The 27,035-nt window shown below is 42.3% G+C and overlaps 4 protein-coding genes across 4 annotated transcripts; 1 reads left to right on the top strand and 3 right to left on the bottom strand.

Annotated features, from left to right (window-relative positions):
- Positions 1-6,122: 6,122 nt before the first annotated feature.
- sox32 (SRY-box transcription factor 32) lies at positions 6,123-7,354 on the bottom strand. The gene is made up of 2 exons (XM_068582187.1): positions 7,099-7,354; positions 6,123-6,832 (listed from the first exon to the last, which is right to left on the bottom strand). Exons 1-2 carry the CDS (start codon positions 7,352-7,354, stop codon positions 6,123-6,125), a joined length of 966 nt encoding a protein of 321 aa, XP_068438288.1.
- Positions 7,355-14,101: 6,747 nt separating this feature from the next.
- Positions 14,102-16,493, bottom strand: mrpl15 (mitochondrial ribosomal protein L15). Its single transcript, XM_068581990.1, has 5 exons — positions 16,346-16,493; positions 16,009-16,166; positions 15,420-15,585; positions 14,655-14,778; positions 14,102-14,557 (listed from the first exon to the last, which is right to left on the bottom strand). Exons 1-5 carry the CDS (start codon positions 16,448-16,450, stop codon positions 14,220-14,222), a joined length of 891 nt encoding a protein of 296 aa, XP_068438091.1. The 5' UTR covers positions 16,451-16,493; the 3' UTR covers positions 14,102-14,219.
- Positions 16,494-16,931: 438 nt separating this feature from the next.
- Positions 16,932-19,582, top strand: LOC137788726 (acyl-protein thioesterase 1-like). Its single transcript, XM_068581761.1, has 9 exons — positions 16,932-17,290; positions 17,428-17,459; positions 17,585-17,650; positions 17,806-17,853; positions 17,937-18,007; positions 18,135-18,208; positions 18,484-18,585; positions 18,868-19,044; positions 19,158-19,582. The coding sequence occupies exons 1-9, from the start codon at positions 17,222-17,224 to the stop codon at positions 19,215-19,217; spliced, it is 699 nt and encodes a 232-aa protein (XP_068437862.1). The 5' UTR covers positions 16,932-17,221; the 3' UTR covers positions 19,218-19,582.
- A 1,365-nt stretch (positions 19,583-20,947) lies between these two features.
- LOC137788716 (regulator of G-protein signaling 20-like) lies at positions 20,948-25,612 on the bottom strand. The gene is made up of 5 exons (XM_068581746.1): positions 25,432-25,612; positions 24,339-24,499; positions 22,139-22,222; positions 21,823-22,057; positions 20,948-21,291 (listed from the first exon to the last, which is right to left on the bottom strand). Exons 2-5 carry the CDS (start codon positions 24,494-24,496, stop codon positions 21,103-21,105), a joined length of 666 nt encoding a protein of 221 aa, XP_068437847.1. The 5' UTR covers positions 24,497-24,499; positions 25,432-25,612; the 3' UTR covers positions 20,948-21,102.
- Between the last annotated feature and the right edge of the window lie 1,423 nt (positions 25,613-27,035).

The following is a 27,035-nucleotide window of genomic DNA, read 5'->3' as shown; positions in this document are numbered from 1 at the left end:
TTTTAGGAGAGCGTCTGACGGTGAAGACAAGATGTGAAATCCCCTCTTTTTCTCCGCTGCAGCCTCCATATCAGAGCATTATAACCAAAGTGATTTTACAGCAGCAGCTTAGCACACAATGCGTTGACCTCAGGCGCTACCGGCTCGCCGCTGTATGCACACAGTCCGCGACCTGCGGAGGGGCCCGGTGAGCTGTCAGGATTTTACTTGCTAAGTCAATCAGCAGAGGTGTTAAAGAAGCCACGTCAACACAAACGTACAGGTGCCTGCCGACAAAGCCGAGGGCACGGAGATCGGCTGTAACTTCAGCTCGGCGTCACCGGAGTTGTCATTGTATGGAAATGCTTTGTGGTCATAAAACATGCACGCGCTCACATTACATGCTAATCAGAGGTAGCTGCATTATTAGTCTGAAGCACATGCAAACACACACATGTATAAATGCAGAATGTTATTTAACTTTCATCAACAAGTCTTTATTTCAACCCAGACGACAACCTTCGCATCTAATGAGTGAATCCTCTGCAGAACAGCCTTAAACCTGCGTTCATATTAATGACCAGCAGGGCGGCGACTCCTCAAACGTCTGATAAGTAGTCTATTAGAAAATGACCCTACTTTATTTAAACCTTTTAAACATAGGGTCATGGTCTTAATTGCTACAGTTAAAAGTCTTCTTCAGTATGTTGTCCGTTTAGAAAAAAAAAGACCTTTTAAATTGTGGCTCAATTCAATCAGGATGAAAACCAAAGCGGCAGATCTTTGAGTTTCTATTCGCTTAAAACTTTGAGTGTTAAATCTGCTTTGACCGGCGAAGCAGCAACTGTCAACTGACATGTTGAAACATCTAACTGAGTGAGAAGGAAACGTAAAAGTCTCTGCTCACAGTTCCGGTTGTTGTGTTATCTCAGTGAAAATGATAAGATAATTTAGATACAATCACGTCGTGAAATAGTGTTGATTAGTGCGTCTCACCTCTGTATCTGGAATGGTCATTTAATCAGTATTAGAAAACAATGATGCCCACATTGGTACACACACACAAGCACACACACACACACACACACACACACACACACGCACACACACACACGCTCATGAAGATAAACTCATTGACATACCAGCTGACTGAGTCATGAAGCACCAGAGGACGCTGAGGAAGACGGTGTGACGTTATTTCCGCATGAAATAATCTGGCAGGAATTACTCTGAACAACACGCCACATTTCATTCTGACGATTTCATACTAAAATACCAGTTTTGTGTTGTTAAAAACCGAATAAGAAGAGTACATGAAGATACATATGAGAAAACATCCCCAGACACAAACAAACGCTTGCAGGCCGTTGGAGGATTGTGTTTGTGTTAATCATCCCTGAGTGTTTGTTGACAGGCGTGAGCGTCTTTGCAGAGAGACTCTGAGTGAGTATTGTATCGGCCCAGCAGGTCACAGGGACACGCCCAGCGGCGCAGGAATCGTCTGTCTGCCTCTTGGCCGACGTCACCAACAACCCAAAAGAGGTTTCTCTCTCTGCACACCGTCAGACCTCATTATGACTGCAAAGATGATTCATTTATTGTTTATTAAAGGGTTAGTTCACCCAGTTTGACTTTAACAATAACGACACTTTGACCTCACGACTAATTAGCACATCTTTTTTTTTAACTTTTAGAACAAACCTTTATGTATTCGACAGCTACAGTTTGTTATTTTTTATCAAAACATGTAACAATCTTATCAAATGTGTTGCATTATTATGCATTGAACAAGTAAGCAGCATATAAAGTTGTTACATTGGATAAATTAAGTCTATATACATATTTATGAAGGCACATGTGTGTTTTTTGCTCCATCAAGTAATTTCTTTTCTACTTTTAATTTATGATACTTACTTTTACTTAACACACATTTTCAGTGCAGTTTGTGGTATTTTGTGGTACTTAAATACATTATTAAATACAAAAATATCCATCTTTGAGATTTCTACTAAACACAGTTGAGTTTAATAATCACATTTTATTCACGATGCTCACAGCATTCACACATTAAAACACATTTGAAGAGATTCAACACCAACATCTTCTCAAGAAAGTCGCTCCAACAAAAGAAAACTGGATGTAAATATTAAAAGTTTGAAACAGATATCTCTACATATGGGAGGATACAAGCAGAACTGCCTCTGTGGACGCTTCAAACGCGTCAATGAGCTCTGCACATGTGAAGCAACACACGGTGCAAACCTGTCAGACACCTGATGAAGTTATAGTAATCTGATCGGCCCAATTAGTGCATGATGGGAGCCGGCTGCCATCATGAAGTGATCTGACGCTTAAATTCAACTGGAAGTTCCTGTTCTTCTGAGCTCTTGTTTGTTTGATCAAATTACATTTTCCAGTTGTAAACCATTAACCCTTCTCTTGACTATGTTATTCATTTTGGATTTTAAAAAAAATGGAGTATCTCACTTCCTGTTTGAGTTTCTCAGACGTCCCTGCAGGATGATATCTGCACACTGCAGCCTCGTATTTACACAAAGGAAACTATTGTTGACCTTCATGCAGGAGGTAAGACGAGAAAAAACTAATAATGACTCACAAAGTTGTAAAAAATGTAACAGGTAAGAGAGCTCAAGTCTGTTTATTTTTAGGTTTAATATAAACTCCAGGTATTTGGCCTGTCGATATGGGACACACAGAGTTGGCATATTTACATATTTAATATCTAACGAGGAAAGTATTTCATGGTTGAGGAATCTGAATGCAGCGTGTTTGACGGATTCCTCACGTTCCTCACAGGTGATAAGATCAAACATGAGCTGTAAAGCACATTTATGATGTAAGCGTCCACTCCTGGAGTAAATAACTGCAGGGAGACGACGTAAATGTTTGATGGATGGAAGAAACTAATTGATTAATTGCATTGAAACAACTGCAGGAACGATCTGAGCATATGTGGTTTTGTAGGACATCTTGAGTAAATGTACCCTCTAATACTGAATGAAAGTTAAAGGATGAAAAAAAAAGGTTTTAATGTACTTTAATTCAGTCAAAACACAAGACTTTTTCCTATACTTTTATAGAAAAAACATATTTCTTTCTAGTTTCACCTCTTCCAGACTCACGTTTCAGTTGTTTTATATGGTGTGACATTAAAAACAGCCTCGTAAATATCCAGCTGCCATTTCCATCGCTGTTTATTGTTGACGATATTTTCACCTGAAACACTGATATCATCCCGTTGTTTTTCCTTCAGGAAGTTCCTGCAACTGGTCATTAATTGTTGCTGAGGGGCCGACGTTTGAGAAAAACAAGTTGAACTAACAGCTTTGAGTTCAAGTGACTCAAAAGAGGGAAAACAAGGCCTGATTGCACATGAAGCGGGAATATTTTATTCTCATCCAGCATGCTCTACGTTATTACTTTGCATCACAGCACATTTCTGCATTCCCCGTTGCAGCGTGTTTTGTGTTGTATTGTCATGGGACTTGAACTGACGTCAGATTTCTTCCGCTCATTCAGATGCCGTTGGATTGCAGCAGGTCTTCACTTTCCTAATCAGCTCGTCCGCTCTCTCCTCCGAGTAAGGTCATCCTTCCCTCGGCCGCGTCCATTTCCTCCCAACGACTCCACATCGGATTTCCATCACTGACGCATTTCCAAACGCTGCGGCGGCCGTCTGTCTTTTCGTTTAGTGGAGTTGTGATATCTTGTGGAGGAATAAGTGACTCAACCGGACTGAGACGACGACGACGACGACTCTCGGCGGAAGTCCCGAGAGCGGCGGCTGTCTTCAGGTGGCTTCCTTCAGCGAGGTCAACGAGTTTGGATTCAGTTTAGTTTCAGAGGCTGAAAATAGCAAATTATGGCAGTGTATACTGCCCAAATGTGTCCATTAATATTGACAATATTTTCCCAAAAGGTCTTATATTATCAAAGTTCTCTAATCATTCATATGTGTCCATGCAAAAACAGTAATGTTAAGGTGCTGAAATTAACATATCAGCATAATTTGTTTGAATATTTAGATGTTTTCAATGAACGTACAGTCATTACTGAGGTAAATCCACAGTGATACTTGTAATATTTTCGATGTCTGCTTTAAAAAAAAAGAGATTCAAGCAATTTGAAGATGTGTAAATGGACCACTTCACTCTCATCACTGCATATTGTGCAATCTCTGCAGACCTGATAGAAGTTTAAAGGATCTTCTTTTGTGCTTGAAGTCAGCAAGATTTTTTTTTGTTCATTATCTGAAGTTTTTGGTTCATATTGTGTTTTAGCTTTTGTATGGAAGCCCATTTCCACAACAAAAAACAACAACAATAACAACAACAAAAAAATCATAATTATGTCATTATGTCATAATTATAACAAAATAAAGAAAAAAGTATGACAAAAAAAAATAAAAAAGTCATTATGACAAAAAAAGTATGACAATTCTTTTTTAAGGATGACAAAAAAGTCATTATGACAACAACAACAAAAAAGTGAATTTTTGTTGCCATAATTTTAATTCCTTTTTTTTTTGTGTGACAATTTTGACTTATTTTTTTTCGTGACGGTAATGGGCCTCCATACATTTGCTCTTGTCCATAGAAAAAGATACATAAAGTAAAAATGTCTTACCTTTAATGGAAACAGATCGATGCAAATTTCTAAATGTGTACTTTTGCTGTATATTTGAAAAAGATCAAATGTTTTTTCAGTAAATACATATCCATCTCTCTTTACCTTGTGAGAGCATATTAAAGGTTTTCCTCGACGCAGCACCTGACATGCTGAACGGCCTGAGCTCGACCTCGAGGCTCTGACACAGAAAACACGCGGCAGGGGTGTAAACATTTTCCTAAATGAGTAAACATTTGGCAGCCAGAGTCGAAAAGCGAGTTCGGAGATATGCCGATTTTGGGGCATATTTTTAGAGCCTTTGTGAGATGTTTTAAAATGAAACAGGAAGTTGGGAAGTTTATGCCCCTGGCGCCCACCCTGCTCCCCTCTGTGAGCCAAGAACGACGTGAGGATGGAGATAAAACCGCGTGTCAACAGTTTGGCTTCTGCCAAAGGGCGGGCAGTATAGCGCCGACATTGTTGAATGTGACAGATATTTAAAGTCATTCGTAGTACTCTTAAAGGGGAACTTCACACGTTTTAGATGAAGATGAAGAGTCAAAACATTCCCACTCCACTGCGTTTGATACCAGCTCTGTGTTCTTCAAACTGTGACGCCTCTGGCGTCAGTTTCGGACGCGTGTGGTGGTCAATATACGCTCTTTTCATGCATACTGTCTTTTCAAAAATGAACTTCTGTCTTCACAGGAAGAAAAGTTAAAGGCAACCAAAGCACTTAGTTAGGTTTAGAGAAAAGAGCTCGCTTAAAGAGAGACAAACAAGTCACAACGAGTGATGTGACAAAGAGTCATTGTTAACTTTTAGTTGAACTTTTAGACACAAACAGTGGACTCCTGAGCAAAAGTACTGTGTAAGTAAGTACTTTGTTTAAACTATAAAAGCGTCACAATTCATGGAAGAGATAGGCATTCACTTTCATTCAGCGTTCATCAGCAGTTTAAATGCATTAACATACGGTCTGTAACACAATATAATGTTGTTGTAAGCCGGTATGGGGCCGTTTTTAACTGTTAATTGTTATACTTGTCGACGATTTATAATTTCTTGTTACAAACCAATTAATACATGTACGTATCAATACATTATTGAACACTTATATCTACATTAAAACATGCTAAAAGCATTATTCTTGTTTATATGCTGCTTGTAAATGCACAGTACGTGGTTTTAATGGGTTTTTCCTCATCTGAAAATATACATATATTAATGTTTATTTTTGACAAAAAGATTATAAATAAGCAGTTCCTTTTAATGATTACTAATATTTTTATTTTTGAGCGTTAACGTCAGTTGGTCTTATATATCAGTGATATGTATTTTAAATATGAATAAAGACATGAACATTGTAAGGTGAATTATTTATTTATTGATTACATTCACATTGGTAGACAGTACACTCGTCATTAGCCACAAACACAATACACGCCTCCAGCAGCCATCATCAAAAGACACACTGAGACGATATAAATAAACACACCGCGTTGAGCACTCTTTCACGAGACGGAGCGTCCCTCTCTGTGGCTGCTCTGGTAGCCGCCGGGGTCCGCTGACTCCGGCCGGTGAGGTCTCGGGCGCAGGTACTGTTCGAACTCGCTGCGGTCCAGATCGTACAGCATGTCCAGCTGAACCTGTTCCATGTAGAACTCAAAGGAGGGCCCGGCGGGGCCCAGCAGGCCCCCGTGAGCCCTGCTGGACTCCCCCTGATCCACACGGGGCCCTGCGGCGTTGGAGTAGCCGTGCTGCACGCACCCGTGCTGACTGCCAAAATACGCCTGGGGCTCTGCAGGGTACGCAGGAGGGTTTGGGTACACCGCCGGCTTGTTTGATGACACCCCCGCTGCTGGTGCTGCTGGTGCTGCTGCTGGTGCTGCTGCTGTGTCTGGATACACTTGAGTTTGCGGGTAGCTGCTGCGCAAAGGGCCGAAGTTAGCCGGGTTGTTGGTGAAAGCGGTGCCGCTCGGGTAGGCTTGCTGCTGGTTCTGGAGCAGGTAGGTGAGGTTGAAGGGCCCGGAGAAGCCGGAGCCGCCGAGGGAGGAGTGATACACCTCCGCTCCAGGGGGTTTGCCGCTCTTCTTCAGCTGCCTCCTCCTGCGGGGCCGGTACTTGTAGTTGGGGTAGTCGATGGTGTGCTGGACTCTCAGGCGCTCTGCTTCCTGCATGTATGGCCGCTTCTCAACCAGGGACATGGCCTTCCAGGTTTTCCCTGCAGGAACACTGGGGTTAATGATCTGCAAGCTCATTGGTTCAGCAATACTGACTTAAATGTGAAATGCAAATACACATTGTGTGCTATACTGAACTCTTATGAGACACATTTAAAGCAATATTTCAGTGTGTTTCCCCAGTAGAACTACAAACATGACACATTTCCAAATATTTTTTAAGGAACACGTGAAGATGGCCATGGTGCACTTTCACTTTTGCAGCCGCTGGGCTTTTCGATCACATTTCCCCACAACCATGTCTTACCTAGTATTTTGCTCAGGTCCGTGTTCTCCAGGTCCGGGTTGAGCTGCGCCAGCCGCCTGCGCTCCTCTTTGGTCCAGATGATGAAGGCGTTCAGGGGCCTCCGGACTCTCTGGGTCGTGGACGCGGACTTGGCCTCGGGGCTGGCGCAGCTGGAGTCCGAGTTCACGGACAGCGGGCTGGAGGGCACTGAACTCGGGGAGCGCACCTCGGTCATCTGCTCCCCGTCCACGGAGCCCGAGTCCTCGCCCTCGAACATGGCGATGTTTGCGCAAGGCTGCTGGTGTCCGAAGTGCATGTTTACAGATGGTGATGATGTTGTGCCTCTGTTGGGCCGCTGTCATCCTGCGAGGTGATGATGCACCGTGACGGATATATGTGGCTGCTCCACCAATGGGAGGCCTGGAGGAGTGGATTTAAGGTGTGAATTCCAGGTGTTTTCTCGGGTCGGTGATAAGCCCATCTGAGCCCCCCCCCCTTCCCCCATCAACCATCCCACGAAACTTAAGATGGGCTGGACAATACTAGTAATAGCAATACAGCTTAATGTGGCTTTCATGTAACAAAAGGACAACATGTAAGGCTGGATTTCATCTCAAAGAGCCACGGACCAATCAGGCTTATCCATCATTAAAGATAAAGTGTTGAGCCCGATCACATCGTTTTCACTCTTTACGAGACACATGCATGAGAAATAAAGCAAAATAGCAGCTTAAAACAAAGCTCTTTAAACGACTGGCAATAGGTTGGTTTCATCCTTCTTGGATCACCAATAATCGATGTTTGATTGCTCCTATCTGTCGATGACACGTGGGTCTTGCGATATAATTTGAGAAAAATAGATATGTTACTTGATTCATTTATGAAACCCACGTATGGGGAAAATTCAATGACACCTCATGCCTATCAGAGATAAATGGAACTAATCAATAGTCCTGAGAGGCAGCAGATAGGTGGACATCAAAGTGTGCAGGAGGCAGCGCTGGTTACTAATTACATTGTGGCTCTCAGCTCTTATCGGCCATCCACTGTCTCTATCAAAGTACATTTTACAGGATTGAAACAAACATGATCAAGGAGTGTTTATTACACGATTACGGCTGGCAAATATTTGCGCGACACAACATCTGATAGGGTGTGTACGTGATGAGCTCACGTAGATCTTAAGAAACCAGAAATAACTGCATTTACTGCCTGACGTTTATTAATTTAAATTTATAGACTGAGACTTCCCCCAGAGAAGCGTTACCGCTGAGTCAATGAGAGGAAGTGTATTGAAATCAGACAAAACTTCAGCAGATTCAGACTCACAGAAACTACAGCATGGATGCAGTCTTTCCCCTCTCAGCCTATGCTGCAGTTGTTTTAGGCAGTTTTAACACAATGCATATGATTTAACAAGAACACAGCTCAAAACTGCAAAATCCAAACTGTATATGATCTTATCCATTAATAAATGAAAGCAGAATCGTATATTACACACTCTCGAATACACACAGTTGTTGGGAATTAATTATAACATATGCATAGTATAGTTCTAATTTGAAAAAAAATATCGGAGTAAACTATTTTCCAAGCACTATAAACACACATGCATGGTACATTCTGGCTCTATTATGGTGGCATATAGCATAAGACTTATGTATAAAGTATATGAAGTCACTCTTGAGTATACAAATAATACAATGACGTCACTGAGCATCTCCGGAAACTCTTCAGGCGTGTGGTCCCTCTTTCATATAATAAGATCGCATTACAGGTGCTCGCATCCTCTGCGGTTTCAATGAATATCTGTCTTTGAGACCGCTGACTGACATTACACAGACAATAGAGGACGTTATGGTGACAGCGGCGACGTTACGTCTGCAATACACGGTCCCGCAGTAACACCGGCAGCCGCGTGGCTTTGTCCCCGCAGACGAGCCACTTAAGCGGCCTCTTGATATTGTAAATACTGTGTGTATTATGCTGGAGAGCAGGGAGCTTAATACACAAGTGAAAAGCAGGACTGGTTGGGTCATTTTCCATGGAAAAAAAACTTGCAGAAAACATCCAAGTCTGTACTTTAAAGTCAGTACTATGAAATATTATCACCTACGTGTATGCCAACTTGTATATGGTGAGAATGTTCCAGGTATGAGCATGCTGGACTCTGCATAAGAAGTGAATCAGGCCTAGTGGAGCTTAATATCTTAATAAAAAGACATGTTATCGACACATTCAAGAGCAGAATTGATAAAGACACATCTCCCTTCGACAACTGGACTTGCACCATGTTGTGGCACGTGGCAATGAGAGGAAGTATACTTTATAAAAAAAACAATACAAACATAAATATATATGTTTATGGTATATTCATTCATTTGAATATACCACGGTTGTGTTTAGTTTGTTTGTATTGGTGGACGGGGAGGGGGGCTCGTTTTCTTCACCGCGTGTCAGAATTAGAGGTAGAATCCACATCCGGGGTGCTGAACAGGACGCACGCGCCAACGCGCTGTGAAAAGCACTAATGGATTTAATCAATTAGCTTGAACGACTCAGCGTGAATACAATAACGTTAGTTTCGGCTGAGCTGCTCCGTGAATTGAGTCGGCGAAATATTAGACATTGTTTTGGATGGATATATGGATTCATAGCTTATGATGTCATCAATTTGACGTTATTTTCCTGTATGGTGAATTCAAGGTTATTGGGTATTTGGTCAAATTGAATAACAGAGTTTATTTCCTCACCTGAGGAGTGAAAATAAAAAGTTTTTTTTAAAACTACATACGGGTAATCAGAATTGCGCGTCTTCTTCGGTGCAACGTCACGCGGGTGGGAGGAGCAAACATCAAACAGGAAGTTTACCCTGCAAACTGTGAGGTGAGGAAAATTACTTTTCATAAGGTGGTAACATTGACAAAGCAAATATATTCCAGACAGCTATGATGGGAACATGAACGTGATGTACTACAGCAGCAAAAAGGTGAAAAAGTGATGTAAATATACTTACACCGGCCCAAATCAATGATAAGAGATTCTGTCACAATAAATCAAATGTTTGAAAAAGAAGTTTTGCATCTAAATGTCTGTGGAATATGATATAACCTCTTTACTCCTCAATCGGATAACATCTCCAGTATTACAGACATGCATCATGTTCGGCACATCACGTAATTGCAAGAAAGCCTTTTAAAACAAATTCAAAAACAGTCCCAATAATCCGTAATTCCTCCTATTAAAAGAACCAAAACGCGTCCGGCCCTTCATTCTGGCCATGTTGATGAATCCTAATCTATAAGGTGACAGTAGGGTATCATTGCATTGTCTCAGAGCCAAACAAGCAGAATGGACACAATGCTTTTCTGAATAGGGATTGTTCTCGGTGGCTTTCTGATCACAATGCGCCATTGTATTGGACAGATCTCATATATGGGACACTCCTCTCCTTCTTCACTTTGGATCAGTGATGGCCAGGCGGGCACAGGTAGAGCTGAAGACCTGCAAGAGTACACCACAGTCAAGCTGGATTTACAAAGAAAGGCCCTCGTGGATTCTCTGGATGATGCTTGGCGTTGGATGCTGGCTGGATTTGGAGCACTTATTCATGTCGGATATGATTTGTAGACGAAAAGGATGCTTTCATGACCACATTTTCTCGGTGCGTGGACTAAATCTTTTTTTTTTTGTCAATGAAGAAGCAACGACAGCTGCTGCAGTCTTGTCTCTCTTCTCTTTTTATGGATGTGTGAGGATCTGCTGACCTGAAGACATCCAGCCAACGAAGACACTAAAGCAGGAGGCCCGTGTCTCGACCTCCGGTAACGAAGCACTGTATTCCTAACCGTCCTTGGTGCCATCCCACCGACTTTCCTTACAGTGGCTCATTCATGAAGCGCCGCATTGTTTCATAGCTGGAGGGCGCGAAGGGGATATATGACCGTGAGCTTCGCAGCGAGGGACCGTATTGCATTGTGTTGTATTGTGTGGGCACAGCAGGCCAGCATCAAGATACACTCTGACAAGTCTCAGACACCATTCTATGCAGTGGCGCGTGTCTCCCCCTCCCCCTCGACCCCCACCCACGCTACCACCTCCACCTCTTAATCACGTGTTTGAGCAGATTCAACAGTAGACTAAGGGCTGGGGTCCTGAGTGCTAGCCTCCACACTCCCCGTGTAAACAGCGCCCTGCCCGGCCCAATACGTCAGGCCAGCTGAGAGGATTACATGCCCCCCCTGGTGTAGACAGGCTTAATGTAGCCTCATTAGCAGAACACAATGATGCCCCCACCTCTGAGCAGAGATAACAGGCCGAGCTCAGCCAGACTTCAAACACACACTCGGACCTACCAGGTGTAGCAATGTGCAGGAAGCAAAGGCAAAAGAGCAAACCTGAGGACTGAGGATTTGCACATTTGCACTGGTTTTATCCAGCTCACATCATTGACCACTCATCAATATTTACGATATCCGGTGTCTCACAGTGTGGGGATTTACTGCTTTTCTCTGTAAATTCATTATATTTGTGTTTTGGACTGTGCTTTTGAATTTTACGGTGTTAGTTTTTTTTTTTTTTACAAAGCTCAAACATGACTACAACGTCAGGAAAATTATTAAATGAAGAAGTGAGATAAATAAATAGCAAGTAAGTTCTAAAGAAACTGAGAAATAAGAAAATTAGACTTAGTGCCTGTTACTTAAAACACATCCACAAACGCAAAAAAGGACTAATTCATAATCAAAATAATCATTAGTCACAGTCCACAACATTAACAAAATCTAATTAAGAATTATAAGTGATTACTTAGTCGATGCATTAATAATGTGCACTTACTGTTGCAAGTAGAATTTAGATTTATTCAAGGAAACATCCATGAAATCTTCAGTCTGGCTCTTCCACTGTGGTCACAATGGCCTCTAATTGTATTGCATTTGTCTATCAAGCAGCCTGGCTAATGAGGCAAAGCTCCACTCAAGCTGAAAAAAAGCGCCTCTCTTTGTAAATTAGGAATTGTATTCTACTGATAAGAGTCTTATCTGAGGAATTGAATGAGTCTTCCACTTCTTTTATCGTCCAGACAGCCGAGCTTTGGATGTTTCAGGCTTTGTGCCACAGCTGTTTATTATATGTTATATAATTTATTTATATCCATGTTTCTGGACACAAACTTCCCCTCCAGTATTTGTGTAAGTCTGACCTTGATGCAGCTCCACGCAGGCCACAATGCGTCTCTCCTCTGCAGACAGAAGGAAAGACGGCTGCATTTAGCTGTAATTAGCCCTCATTATGAACTGGATCTAGACCTGTGAGACACCGTGATTTCTGTGTCTGTCTTAAACGGCTCACTCACTCACGGCAGCAGATAACCAAAACGATGCGGTCTGCTCGGCTCCAGTGATGCCTGAATGTTTAATTAAATAGTGTGAACTAGTTAGACTCAGACATTAGATTATTTACAGTAGAAACCAGAGCCCTAACACATCTTTTAAGTCAAAGTGAATGGCTGCTTTCTGTGTAATTGATGGAGAAAACACTTGATTGAATTGCTCTATTCTTTCGGGCAAACTCTCTGCAGCAACACATTCACAGACTCGGTGTCCCTGCTCGCTCTTTTTCTCTCTTTTCTCTCGTTTGCTCGTCTGAGACTTGATACAAATTCAAAAGGATCTGCTGCTTTGAAGATAAGCGCTGTAGTTCTGCCATAAACAATGATTGTGCTGTTTCTTTCCTGTGGCGTGATTTATTTAAAGTATTATGCTGTAAGGATTTGGGCTGGTTTTCCTGGCGGGGCCGGCTGTGTACGTATCCACTACTTGTGTAGTTCATTGGATACTTGAGATTCAGGAAAACACTCAGGGAACCACAAGCAAAGTCATCAAAGTGTAACCTTTGTCTCTTAACACATTATGACGTGCATATACCAACTAAAATGCTTGATTTGTATTATTTTATTAAATAAAAGTTCATGAAATTAATTATATTTAACTCAGTTTGGTGCATCATATTTTCTTGTCACTTTATTTGTATTCTTAAAATAATAATAATTGAGAGCTGCCTACCAGTAACTAACATGGCAGAGGGGACTTTGTATAGAAACACAATGCTTGTGTTGCACACACACACATACACACAAACATATGCTTCCTTTGATAAAGTGTTTTTAAACCAGCAGAAACTCCATGTCCGCGCTCCTTAAGACAATATCTGCGTAAAATACCAAGTTATTTATAGCGAGTGTGCCATTTTGACTTAAAAAAATAAACGTTAGCGTAATGGAGAGTTCAAACACACAAGAACAATTATGCAGCCAAAACCTCCGAGAGTATATTCTGGTACGTGTGTTAGTGGGGGGGTTTAGTGCCATAACGTGTTGATTGCAATATCTCAAAATCTTAATGAGATTCCGCTTTACAACATGACTTATTTTTTAATCTTAGCACCGAACAAGACAAAAAATAAAATAAAATATGTAAACTCAGTGAAAGTGTGGATTTGGGGAAAGTGGGTGATAAATATCAAATGAAGAGTCACAGTAATTCCCTCAGATATCAAAGCATAAACATTTTTTCAATGGCACTTTTATGTGGGAGGCTTAACAGGGGCAAAGTTGTATGTATGTGTTTGCCTGTGATTGTACTCCAAGAGGATGGAGAGAGATCTTTTGAACGTCCACACCAGGATACAGCTGCCTATGACTAATTTAAAACTCCCCTTCTACGGCTGAGGCAACCCATTTCACAAGTAGCACACATCGCCAGGCATCTGTTTCCTGTTTTCATTCTTTGAGTTATCTTATTTTCCTTATTTCCCCCTCACCTGTTACAGTCCACGTTCCTTCCATCATGCTGCACGGGCCAGTTGTGCTTTGACACGAGGCTGTCAGGCGTCAGCTACTCGAGCTCAAAGAAACCCCCGTGAACGTGGAACAAACCATGTCATGAATACACTGTTTTAAAAACTTCACCAAGATATTTGCACATGTAGTTTAAGATCAAATGTAATGACAACACTTCTAAAACAGTTTTCCATGATTTTATTAGAAAATGGAAACACGTCCCAAGACTTTCAACATCCACAAATCTGTATTTTTCTGATTTCTGACGTGAGATAAACATTTATTTTACATCTCCTCAGGCCTATGAGCTGTAATATTTTAGAAGTTTCTCATCAGTTGGTTTCAGGATCTTCTTCTCTGACATGCTAACGACCCAGCCTGGAGAGAGGCCAAAGAAGATCTGTCGAACATCCTTCCTCATGGAGAGCATGTGATACAGTTCATCCTTTGAAATGTCTGGCAAAATATAGCCATACTTCTGTGCCAGGGCAAGCCGGGCCTGCTGGATTTTCTCCGGGTCTGACAAGTAACCCCGGTTTTCAGCATCTGTGTAATACGGGACCATATCCTCGCCTGGTAACATCCGCTTTGGAATGGGCTGCCCACGCAAGAAGAACGGGACGGGCTTGATGAGAATCCCTAAACAAAAAAAGAAAGAAAAAGAGATGGTATTTATTATCTAAAGATGAACATTATAACGTCAGTGAGGGTATTGGACTGATGCGTCATTTGTTACCAAGACTTATAGGATCATAGAAGCTGGTCGTGATGACCCCTCCGTTCCTCTCAATAGCAGCTACAGCTCCTTCAGAAGCTCTCTGAACCTCAATGTTGATTTTTGCAGCGAAAATGTCGGCACCCTGGAACAGAGAAAGCACATGAAAAGAGGAACTTCTGGCGGAGTGGTGTGAAAAAAAAAACAGAGGTCAAAAACAGGGTGTTGATATGTTGACAACATTGTTATGTGGTGCCACCTACTGGCACAAGATGATGGAAGAGCCTCAGAGGGACCTGTTGGTCTGCATCCTTACTACCCGGTTCAATTGTTCAGCAATTGGGACCTTGGGATCTTTTTTTACAACGTACGGTGCCATGTTTGGTTGTCCACATTCTGGTTACATGGCTCGGTGAGCAATGGAAACCAAACCAGAGTGTCTAGATGTAATGAAGTCTTAGGTATTCGCCTTGCAGTGATCTTTATCACATCAATGAACTCTGCTGGTAATATATAGAAAATACTGTACGTTTGTGCAAATATTGCCACGTTGTATTTTTCTCTGACATGTAATTTACTGCAGCTACGATTAGTACGGAACTTTTTTTTATTATATTGTAAATTTAATATGTTTCTATTTTGTACTGTGTGATTGTTGTTGTTCTAATGTATGCACCACCAAGACAAATTCCTCGTACGCGTAACATACCTGGCAAATAAATGGTTCCCATTCTGATTCTGAGTCCAAAAAAAAAATCCATAATCAACATCATGTTTTAAGCATACCTCATCAACGAGCTGGACTCCGTAGTCTCTCTTCAGAGGTTGGATGGTCACTCCTCTGCCATTGACCAGCTGGGTCAGGTCGATGGGCTGGGTCGGGTCCACTCGTCCCAGATCGATCAGGTACTGCAGTCGTTTCAGTGACAGAGGCTGGTACTGCGGCCGCCGACTGAAGAGAACACAAACACTGGTCTTAACTGTGTGAAAGTACTCAGTTTAGCAAAACATTCATACAAAAAATATCTGTGCAAAAACTACACAAGCAACAGCAGAGGGGGGAACAATATTTTGTGAAGGCACAATAATAATTTCTTCCAACATATGTGCCTCAACGTGTAGGATTGAGTGATTTGAATAGTTTTACCACCAGATATTGACAAATACCCATTTCTAAGACATGCACTTAATGTGTTTTATCTAGTTGTAATTGCTTGGAAGGTGAATGCTATTTTGCACACGTTTAACAGAAAATCATGAAGGCTATTTGCTGCTTTGCATTTATTAACACACTTAATGTATTGTTTGTGTAACTTATAACAGAGACTGCTTGTTACTTCCAATAGGGGAAGAACTAGGTGACAATCTGTTTTACCTGTGTCCTTCATTGTAGCCATATTTAGGGATCGCGAGATAAAACGGATTCTGACCCCCTTCAAATCCCAGCCGAGGCCGGGTGCCTCTCTGCCGCTCTCCTTTGTGTCCTCGCCCGCTTCTGTTGCCACCATGTTGTCCTCTGCCCCGCCGCGTCATCTGCAATCACAGCACATAAAGCACGTTTTGCTTTTTAATGCATCATTCTATCAAAACAACAGACAGAAATGGCATCGTTTGTCTCCACTGGCCAACCTAACGTGCTAATAAATAAGCTAGCTATACCAGCTAGAGTGAGCAAAGTATATCTTTAATAGCGATGTCACAATAAAACTTACCGGCTTTGTGGCTCCGGGTTCAGGCCGCAGGTTTGCTAAAGATATCCGTGGCAGATTTTGTAAAACATCCAACGCTTTGCTGCCTGGTTTCTTGGGGAAAGACATGTTTCTGTTGCTCACATGTCACTGACAAACCCAAGGACATGTAGGTCACGTGACCGAGGTGAGCGGAAGCACTTCTTCTTAGTTTAGGTTTCAAAATAAAAGCACGACCACCATCAAAATGTACGACAATCTGTTGATAGGTGATGTGTTATTGGTGATTGTCATTAAATAGGAGTGTCGGCAAAGTCAACTGAGTAAAATTAATAACCATTTTAACGTTTAAATGGAAAACAGAATTAAAAAGAAAAACACATGGCCTTTAAAATATGTGTCAAAGGTCACGAGACAATACGCTACAATAATGTATACATATATTATCTATCTTGTAATGTAATATTTTTATTGTTGCATAATCTATTTTTTGAACGGGGTCGAAGTGAGCTTTGCTGTTTCACCGTTATTAAAGTAGCGGTTATAGACAATTCAACCAACCAATCGGTGCTCTGCATCTGTGGACAACCTCTGGCGACAGCCAATCACGAAGACGAGGGGCGGGGCTACAAACCGTGTCAGTTCAGGTGGCGAATAGTGTTATCCGGCAGCGTGTTTATTCTTCAACAAAATTCAACTTCTACAAAGAAATACCCGGCCGCCAGAGGCGATACGAGGTGGCGGTTCGTTGACCTCCATCTTAGGTCGACATTCGTCTTTGAACTGTTTGGTATTTGACGGCCAGAGTCGGACAAAGATCGACACAGATTGACAGTGGAGGAGGATATCGGTATTAGCAGACAGTAGCTCACTCGTCCCCACCAGCTGCCTCAGCGTTGTATGTGCGGCAATAACATGTCAGTGCCTTTACCTGCCATCGTGCCTGCTGCCCGGAAAGCTACTGCGGCGGTGAGTCCACCAGACAACACTAGGTCACGTGTATCTCGTTAGAAGTTACAACAAAAGCAACTGTAAACCCGACAACCACCCAGCTAGATGAGTAAACAAACTGCTGTCTCTCTACCTTACCTGTGTGTTTTATACAGGTGATATTTCTGCATGGCCTTGGTGATACTGGGTAAGTGACGTGCAGATAGTTTTTTTTTCCTTTTCTCTCCTTTGGTGCAAAAATGATGATTTCTTGTCTCTCATGGAGACATATCCTCTTTGATCTGACCTGGTTTGTTGTGTCCAATGTGACAGACATGGCTGGGCCGAAGGTTTTGCAGGCATCAGGTTGCCACATGTGAAATACATCTGTCCACATGCGTAAGTATACACAGCAGCTATAACATCACAGGTTGTCTACAAGAAAATATAATGCATGAAAGCACATCTTCCTCTGTAATAGACATTATTGGTGCAACATCTGTATGTTTTGTGCAGTTAAGCCAAATCTAGATGCGTCTTTTCTTTTTTGACAGTCCCACCATGCCTGTTTCTCTGAACATGAGAATGTCCATGCCTTCTTGGTAAGTATCAAAGTATTTAAACCTATTTGAGGTGACTGCTGACATCTCAAATACAATGAACCGTGCATGTTTTCCCTTCAAAGGTTTGATATCTATGGGTTGAGCCCGGATGCCAATGAAGATGAGGCCGGTATTAAAAGGGCGTCGGAGAACAGTACGTCTTTTACATTTTTTATTTCAACTCATGATGGAGATGCGCTGCTATTTTTGAGTCGCGTACAGAGCTGGTTTATGTTGGTGACAGTTTTCTTTTCTTTCTTTTTTAAAAAATTTCTTCACAGTTAAAGCCTTGATAGACCAAGAAGTGAAAAATGGAATTCCGTCACACAGAATTCTCCTGGGGGGATTTTCACAAGTAAGTTTGGCTTGACTGCAAACGATTGGCTACAAAACATTGTTTTTATGCTATGCCAGTGCATTTATTATAGTTTAATGTATTTGGCTATTTGAATAGCCAAAGTACAGACACATAAGTGCACTTCTCAAATAGATCTGCTGCAAACCCCTTAATCCTTTTTGTTAAAACCAAAAGGTCAACACCAAGAGGAGAACTTGAGAGATTTGTGATTCACCAAATCAGTTGTCAGTATCACTTCGGATGGGCTCTAGTATTTTTGTTGTCTCTTCCAGGGCGGAGCGTTGTCTCTCTACACGGCTCTCACAACTCAGCAGAAGCTCGCTGGAGTCGTCGCTCTGAGCTGCTGGCTTCCTCTCCGCAATTCCTTCCCTCAGGTAGAAAAAAATGAATTATAATTCTGTTTTTTTTTGTCTCTAAAAAGCTAATTTTTCCTTGGTTCAGATTAACTAAAAGAAATCGTTCACCTGAAAGTTCGAATTTGTCTTTATAGATCCAAACATCTTTTAAGTGCTTATAAACATATACAATACAAGTACCCAAGGTTCATTTCATTATGAACTACTCCTTTAATTTAATTACAGCTAAGGAATATCCTATCGCTAAATCCTAATCTGTCACAAGATAATGTGAATAATCCTAATCTCTTCTATTCTCAGGCGTCTGCCACCAGTGTTAACAAGGACATGCACGTCCTGCAATGCCACGGCGATGCCGACCCCCTGGTGCCCTTCGTGTTCGGCAGCCAGACAGCGGAGAAGATGAAAAGCCTCATCAATCCAGCCAACATCACCTTCAAAGCGTACCGGGGTCTACCTCACAGCTCCTGTCCTGAGGTCAGCGCCGGGAAAGATGGGAGGGACGGGGGGGATGTTTCGCGTGACTCTGGAGCTCCAGTCTCATCGCGCGTTTCCTACCTTATTTTTTGTATCATTCTGTGTCCGTGCAGGAAATGGTGGACGTCAAACGCTTCATAGAGAAGCTGCTTCCTCCCATCACCGAGGTATGAACTCGGGAGCCGCCGCTCGACCGCAGGGCGCCATCGGAGTCCTCTTGGCTCGACTCCCCCCAGCAGCGCGGCTCCGTGGACTCCAGGAAACCACTGACTTACTTGACAATACTACCACGCTGCTACTTATAAAGCCAGACAGGACTCAGGCTCCAGGTTAACGCGGAGAAGCATAGCGACAAACAGTATTGTGTCCTGACCTGGAGCCACACACAACCATTAGTGTTAGAGTAACATTAGTTGCTTGATTGTAACGCTACTTGCCATCGAGACAAGCCATTTCTTATAGGAATGTATTGGATTAACTAGGGCTATACTTTATGGTTTAACACCTGCTATCTCACAATAAATGGCCTGTTGTTTAATGCTCTTTTTTATTAATCAAGCCGATGTGTAGTAATGCAAAAAAACAAAAATGGCGAACTTGTGTTGCTTCCAGCTTCTGAAAATTTGAGTATTTGCTGATATTTTTTCCCTTTTTAAGGTCCAGTATGTAGATTTAGGGGGATTGTTTTAGGTTTTAATGAGTAAATAATGAGCGGAAACTCAGAATCGTTGTTTTCGTTAAGGAGGAGGCCGCCATGTTTCTACCGTGGCCCAGAGCAGACAAACAAACACGCAGGAGAAGTTTTAAGTTGGTTTCACTCACCGCTGAATGCCGTTTTATCCTACAGACAAGACCTTTGAATTATTGTCAATATTATTTTGGGGTTTTGGATTGTTGTTGGACAAAAAAAAGAACAATTTTAAAGACATGCACCTGGGCTTTCACGAGACGTGTTGGACATGTTTTTGTATTGTATCGCCTAAAGAAAGAAAAGACAAAAAAAAAAAATTATAATAATCAACAATTAATTCTAATGGAATAAATAAATAATGTTCATCTCTAATCTGTAGAACATTACAATAGTTACACATTTTCAAACAAAGAAAATGTGCAAAAAAGTACATTTTAAAGCAGCTTAATATGCAATGCACATATGAAGCATTTATATATATATATATTATTTATATATATATATTATTTATATATATATTATTTATATATATATATATATATATATATATATATATATATATATATAAATAGATAATGGTATATTTATATATTCATCTATTGAACACAACAGCAAAACAACATACGATTGTGCTTTATTTAATTTGTGAGAATCCAAATAACTATTTCACACAAATCTATTTTTAAATACACAAATATATCAGTGGTCACGGTCATGTATTGAGTTTGACCACGTTTTGATTCAATTAAATATAATATGACTAATATCACAGTATCGAAACACAGACGATCTATTTCCAGGTATCAGCTCATCGAGTTGTAAAAACCTTTATCTTTGAGAAGAGCTGAAAGCACCAACATGTGAAGTCGTTGTCGCACCGATCGTGTTCGACTCGAGGTGCTCGCGCAGAAGATCTTATTCCAAGGCACTTTCCTTCTTCTTAAGTTACTGTTAAATAAAACCTATGAGACTCTACAAGAACTGGATATGCATTAAGGCCCACAATATACCTAAATACAAATGCAGTGCTCACAGACGCATGCTTTCCCTCAATAAACAAGGTAGAAAAGTGCAATGTCAAGCGCTAGGGATTATATAAAAATATAGATATGTTTTCCAACAAGAAGTGACTGCTGCTGGATAGCGTTTGTTCTTGTTTGCTCCGAGTATTTGGGTAAGCTAATCATGGGTAAATAAACAGCAGTAAACAGCTGGAGAAACACCGGTTTTATGCAATGTTCATTTCCCCGTCTGTCTTTTTCTCTAACTAGCAGGACTCCAACAGGAACACAAGACTCCTTCGGGCTGGGACGCATGCGCCGGTTTCGTGAAAAGCTATAAGTGTGCGGCAGGTGGAGCGTCGTCGTCTACGGCTCGGGGGGAGGCTCCTCCAGGCTCTTCAGCAGATCCGTGTACGCCGACGAGTTTATGAAGCGGGGGTACGAGTCTCTCTGCATCAGCGTGTAGATCTGCTGCTGGGCGTCGTCGAACGTGTGCGAGGTCGGCTCCAGCATGTTGCGGTTTATCACCTCTCGGACACGCGAGTCCAAACTGACCTGGAGGAGACGAGCGGGTCAAAGATGTGAACGCCCCCAATAATCAAGGATTCGTTGAGCGACAGAAATGATTAGATTAGAGAATATGCAAGAATCTGCTTTTACTATTTAAAGGCGACACACGATTTGTTTTACTGGCCCTTTAAGGAGACACGTGACGGGAGAGCGTACTAGTTTGAGCATTTGCTAACGCTCGTATGGCGGTTTAGCTCCTGTTGTTAGCGATGTTAGCTTCTAGCTCTTGGTTAACGTTAATACTAAGCTAGCTCCATTTAGCTAGCTCTTGGTTAACGAGACATACGCAGTAGTGAAGTTCCTCTTTACTTGGCAACTGTTTTGCTGCCACATTGAATAGTTAAAAGAATAGTTTGCTACAAGGCAAATAAGCATTATTCCCGAAATGTAGGATATTTTCGTTTAATTGTCCAGATGGTTGGACAGTTAACAAGCGATGTCGTCTTGTGTTCCGGGAAAATTATAATAATATCCAAACTATAATCATTGCAGCCATAACATCCAACAGCGGCTCACCTCTTTTGGGGAAAGGATTGAGATGAAGTCCTCGTATATCTGACGGACTTTCTCCTCCACCACCGTCTTGTTGGTCTCCTTTTTGAGCTCCTCGCAGGCGAGCCAGAACATCATGTTCTCCTCGCTGAACTCCGTCCGCAGGAACTGCTTGAAGCAGCCGCGACCCGCCGCGCTCTTCATCACCTTCTCAAACGACATCGTCCAGGAGCGAGCGTCGTCCATGGTGGGCTTCGGGCTGAAAGATGAAAGCAGAGTTGTGGGTTATTTCAGTCTCTCAGTAGCGACACAGTGGAGCGTCGCGGCGTTCAGCCGTTACCTTTCTTCACAATTGGCGGTTCCCTCGGTTCTGCGCTCAAAAGTGGACCTCTGTATCGTCTCGTCCTCGCTCCTAACGGTCAAACTGGAACAAAGGATAACACACAATGAGGCTCGTTGTACAGATCTGATGCTGCAGCCGAGCATCTAAAATATCTCCAGGGTCAGTTTAACGTTTAACGTCTGATGTCGTTGGCTGGACTGTAAAATCCAACCTGTCAAACAGCGGCTTCAACATGGTACGAAATATGTGGGCACTCTCTTAAATATGATAGTTCAAGCAGCAGACGGCTATCTTAGCTTAGCATAAAACAACCAAGTCACAAAGAAATGTTAGCATTGAAGGTTTCATCACGACATGAGGAAGCGTTGGTCGGGTTTCAGCAACGAAACTACTTGGTTAAGGTTATAAAAAAGATCATGACTTGTGTTAAAATAATAACGCAGCTACTGTAAGTATTTAACAACCACGTTACGTAACAACGTTTGTTTGTTTAACTCCTCTCCCGTCTGCGCCTGGTGGACTTTCTCGCCTTCTACACCTGTTATTATACCACAAAACTTTGAATAACGGTATCTTAATATACTAACACTTGCTCTGAATGCAAACACAGCCACACTCAACGTATCGGTGGTTCGCAGGAACAATGGATATGTCGGGCTATTTATTGGCGGTTTCGTGGAAATAGCTTTGCCAGGAAGAAGACTGCAGGATTTTGGAAAGAAGGCAAATTTCGTCTATTTCCCAAAATGCCGAACAGCTCCTTTAACTGACATTAAATAGTAAAAAACACTATAATTCTTCTGTTCCATGACATCACGTCGACTTTCTGTTGGCTCGTTATACCACATTACAGGCGCCGCATGTCGGTTGATCCACATTTGAAAATGACGAAACGCCTCCAGTAGATTCAGGACGGTCTTCTGGGAACGTTTAAGTAAATAATAAAGTGTCCCGAGGGGGAACACCAGTGCGTAATAACATGTTTCCAACACCCGGGGTGGCAGCCGGCTGCAGGCTTAATTGGTTCAGGTGCGAGTCCGCTGTGAGTCAACCCTTCGGGGGGGAAACGTGGCCGTCGTAGCCGCGCGACAGTCGCGTGGAATTGATACAGTTGTAGAGACAGAACGTGTCACTCCTCCCCAGTGGGGTGAATTAACGCCGCCGGTCGCGTTCTGCACGCGACCGGCCGGCCTTCAAGCAGACCACGAGTTAACGGATGATACCAAAGCCGATTGAAACCCCGGAGGCCTCCATCTGATGAGATCCAGCGTGGGTCACAGGACCCCCTGTTCCTGTTTTTCTGTAGTGATGATGATGATGATGGTGTGGGCGGTGGTGTTGGTGAGTGGGTTGGAGGACGGAGGCAAGAAGGAAGTCGTAGCCACTATCGGGCTGCGAAGCTATTAAATGAGGCCGAGAGCGGACGTCTTCGTGTTGGAGAACGATGCCGCTTGCTGCTGTGTAGAACAGCTCCAGTGCATTATCTGTGATTGATCATCAGCCTTTCAAAAAAAAGACGTGTTGAAACCAAATTTCTGCCAAGAATTCTCCTAATTTTCAGTTTTCAGATGCGTGGTGTTTTGTTCTGCACCCTTTAAGCAACATGGTCCACAGTAACAGCGTCGTGCGACTACTGAATGCACAAAGTATGGCGGGCAATGCGCAACTGCCTACTTCTTTCTGTAATTCATTTTTATTTTATATGATAGTATTATTGCGCAACTGACATTATTATGCTGTAGTTTTATACTTTTCTAGTTTTCACTGAAGTAAGACTGTCTTTATTGTGACTTAGGGGAGCTAATGGCTGCAACTAATTATTTTCATGATGGATTATTCTGCAGAAAAATTCATCCATTGGCTTGTCTAAAAAAATGTTTGGGGGGGGGGGGGGATCATGAAAAAAGGGGCATTGCAAACTTAAATATCTTGTTTTGTCCAAAACTCAAAAGATATTTAATTTAAAGTGCAGCCCACTTTGAACCAGTGTTGCATGAATCAGCTGCTGATTGTTGCAGCTCTCCTGCAGACGTCACACCCCCGTGATCCCGCTATGGGGCTCTCGGAAAAGCAACTGCGTGGTCTTAGCGCGAGCCAGAGGAGGACCCCATGTCTGCCTCCCCCTTCCCTCCCTCCTCCCCCTCCACCCGCAGCCTGCTGGCTGCGTGGGAGGGAAGAGCATGGCCGCGTCATTTACCAGGAGCAGCTACAGCAGCAGCACCAGCAGAAGCAGCAGGCGTTGGAGGCGTTGGTGGGAGTGTTTCCCATTCTGTGGCGCGCGTGGAGGACACTGGCAGCTGCTTCCTGATGAACCTGCATCTGTCTCTTGCGCATCTCCACCCGCTCTGAGCCCATGTACTGCGAGGAGGAGAAGACACGGACACAGCAGTGAGAGTTATGTCCTCCTACACGTGAAAGATCGTGAAGCGCCATTGAGATGAAGCGCCACGCACACTAAACATCCCACCGAGATTAAAGGGGAATTACAGAGGTTACATTTGCCAAATCAAACGACAACATAGAGGTGGATGTGTCTGGCGGAATGCACGACCACTACATGATCATGACGCGTGCGTGAGGGGTGGTGGGGGGGTTCAACTGTGCGACGCAACCTCTACAATCGTCATTAAACAATGCGTGTGGTGCGTTTAGGTGCAGATAGCGCGATGCAAACGGCTCGAAATGTCCCGCCGGTGGGCTGGATCATGCTGAATGCAACAACAACAACAACAACAACAACAAACAACAACACAACGAAATGATTGTGATGAGCAACAACTGCCTTCCTCTATAGTCTCGCCTCGCTCCGTGTGTGAGGGATGAGCAGGAGCCTGATGATAGCGACAAGGCGTTACTCTTGGACCGCAGTAATCGCACCCATCAGTCGCATCCTCTGGAGGACACACACGCATGCACACATATATACATACATGCACACATGCATGATGGTTGATGGTCGTGCAGCCATTTATAGAAACATAATGACATTATTTGATCAGACAAGCTGATAAATTTTCAGTCATGTTTTTTCTTTCTGGCCAAAAAAGAAAGCAGATCTGCAGATATTTTACATGTATTTGATACGCGATTATTATCATTTTAGTTCAGATCACAACATGCACGATTCAGAAACGAATGTTGTTATTTGTACTTGCTGGAATATCCACATAAAGACGCTCCAGCTTCACTGGATCCTCACGTTTATCCGCTTCATCCCTCCCTCCCCGAAAAAGATGTGCACCAACGCGATGGGTTGTGATGCCAAAAAGTCAAATGAAATGTCTACTCACTGTGTCACCATGAATGCCAGAATACAGGTGATTTTTTTTGTTGTTGTTTGTTTTGGGCTCGATCACATCCGTCTGCCTCGACTTGACTCGGACTGGTTGCTGTCCTCTGCGCGCATGCGTTTCCTGCAAGTGTGAAAAGATTGTTCTGCGCCCCGTGCATTAACGGCCAGAACTGAATGTGCGACGTCTGTTACACAGCAATGGCTTCTTCTGGACCCACGGGGGCTGCATAGATCACATAAATATTCCAAATTATTCATTACCGATCTGTAATACACGCCCTGATACCGGGGTCACGTCAAGCCAAGACATGCATATTCCTCTTTCTTCATGCATAACTAAAACCCCGCGTGATATATCATTTATAAAGCATGCATGGAAATAGATGGATTTATAAATATTGCAAGGAATATTCTTAACTCTTTGCTGTCCAGCGGTCAGTTTGGAGACATATGCCTCTTAAACTAGTTGATATGTGTCGATGGGGAAAAAGTTCTGGACGAATATTTCAATTAAACACCTGGAAACCCCCAATATCACAGCTGCAACTTCCCTCCTCGTGGTGCGGCCAGGAGGCGCAATACCGCCGGTGTCCACCAGAGGACAGCAGCGGTCCGTTCAGTCTGGAGAGCACGAAACAAAAACACTGATTTAAAGAGTTAAAACAGAGATTAAGCAAATGTACTGATGTCTTTAAATTGTCATTCGTCAATTTATGTGTTTTTTTACTTATCTTGCTGGTCAGTTATATCTGCCTACAAAATACCAATAAGTAATGAATATTTATATCTTGTGCATTTAATACTTTTTTAAAAACTCTATTTCAGAGGGAAGTTATGCAAGTTGTACTATCTGACAGCTCTTGTTAGTAATTAGGTTCAGTTATTCTATTTTGCCCCAAATAGCATGTGATGAGCTTATAATAAAGCACAACGAGGTCCCACATTTCAGATGTCTGAGTTATTATCCAAAGAGACATTTGACTGTAATAACACCTCTCACATGGCTTCATTGAAGTGTTACAGGCCAAAGAGGACCGTTCAATTACGAACAAACCAAAACATGGGCTTGTTGAACCGTTGCACTACTATTAAATACAGGCCTGATAATTATTGTATAATATCATTATAATTATTCAATGAGATGACAGAGAAATAGTCGAAGCAATTATCTGAACACAGGCCCACTTGACCATTTAGTAGACTGCCTTTCATGTATTGAATCAGTGTTATAGTCTCACAATATATCAAAAATATCATCCATTACTATAAATCAATCAGTCAATTCATATATTTTGGTTCTGTTTTTCCTCCATTAGCCCAAAAAAACAAAAACAGCTGCATCACTATTTAATAGATTAATCATCTCATGGCCCTTTGGAGGAGCCCAACACTTTAGCTACAATATAATCATGCATTATATTTAAATATACTGGATTTCCCTCACAAGGCATTTTTCTGCAGAACTAGTACTTTTATTTAAGTATTTTTGCTGATACTTCTGCACTTTTTCTTCTGCACTTGGATTTTGAATGCAGTACTTCTACTACCAACAGAGTATTTTCAGATTTTGAAATTGGTACTTTTACTTGCTCATTGCCAGAA

The sequence above is a fragment of the Clinocottus analis genome, unplaced genomic scaffold (genome assembly GCF_023055335.1).
Source record: "Clinocottus analis isolate CAN_PGR_092001 unplaced genomic scaffold, fCliAna1.0.p SCAF_18, whole genome shotgun sequence".
In the NCBI taxonomy this organism is placed as follows: Eukaryota; Metazoa; Chordata; class Actinopteri; order Perciformes; family Cottidae; genus Clinocottus; species Clinocottus analis.
The sequence above is the reverse complement of the archived record's forward strand: the minus strand, read 5'-3'. Positions and strand labels throughout refer to the sequence as shown.

Coding starts and splice junctions, on each gene's coding strand:
- LOC137788726 (XM_068581761.1), top strand. CDS start 17,222: ATGTGCGGCAATAACATGTCAGTGCCTTTACCTGCCATCGTGCCTGCT. Junction 18,209..18,483: donor TCCTGGGGGGATTTTCACAA/GTAAGTTTGGCT, acceptor TGTCTCTTCCAG/GGCGGAGCGTTGTCTCTCTA. Junction 19,045..19,157: donor CTCACAGCTCCTGTCCTGAG/GTCAGCGCCGGG, acceptor GTGTCCGTGCAG/GAAATGGTGGACGTCAAACG.
- mrpl15 (XM_068581990.1), bottom strand. CDS start 16,450: ATGTCTTTCCCCAAGAAACCAGGCAGCAAAGCGTTGGATGTTTTACAA. Junction 16,167..16,345: donor AACCCGGAGCCACAAAGCCG/GTAAGTTTTATT, acceptor CTGTGATTGCAG/ATGACGCGGCGGGGCAGAGG. Junction 14,558..14,654: donor CTATGATCCTATAAGTCTTG/GTAACAAATGAC, acceptor TTTTTTGTTTAG/GGATTCTCATCAAGCCCGTC.
- sox32 (XM_068582187.1), bottom strand. CDS start 7,354: ATGTTCGAGGGCGAGGACTCGGGCTCCGTGGACGGGGAGCAGATGACC. Junction 6,833..7,098: donor GGACCTGAGCAAAATACTAG/GTAAGACATGGT, acceptor GTGTTCCTGCAG/GGAAAACCTGGAAGGCCATG.
- LOC137788716 (XM_068581746.1), bottom strand. CDS start 24,496: ATGGGCTCAGAGCGGGTGGAGATGCGCAAGAGACAGATGCAGGTTCAT. Junction 22,223..24,338: donor TGCTGCTGTAGCTGCTCCTG/GTAAATGACGCG, acceptor CCTTTGTTCCAG/TTTGACCGTTAGGAGCGAGG. Junction 21,292..21,822: donor CAATCCTTTCCCCAAAAGAG/GTGAGCCGCTGT, acceptor CGTCTCCTCCAG/GTCAGTTTGGACTCGCGTGT.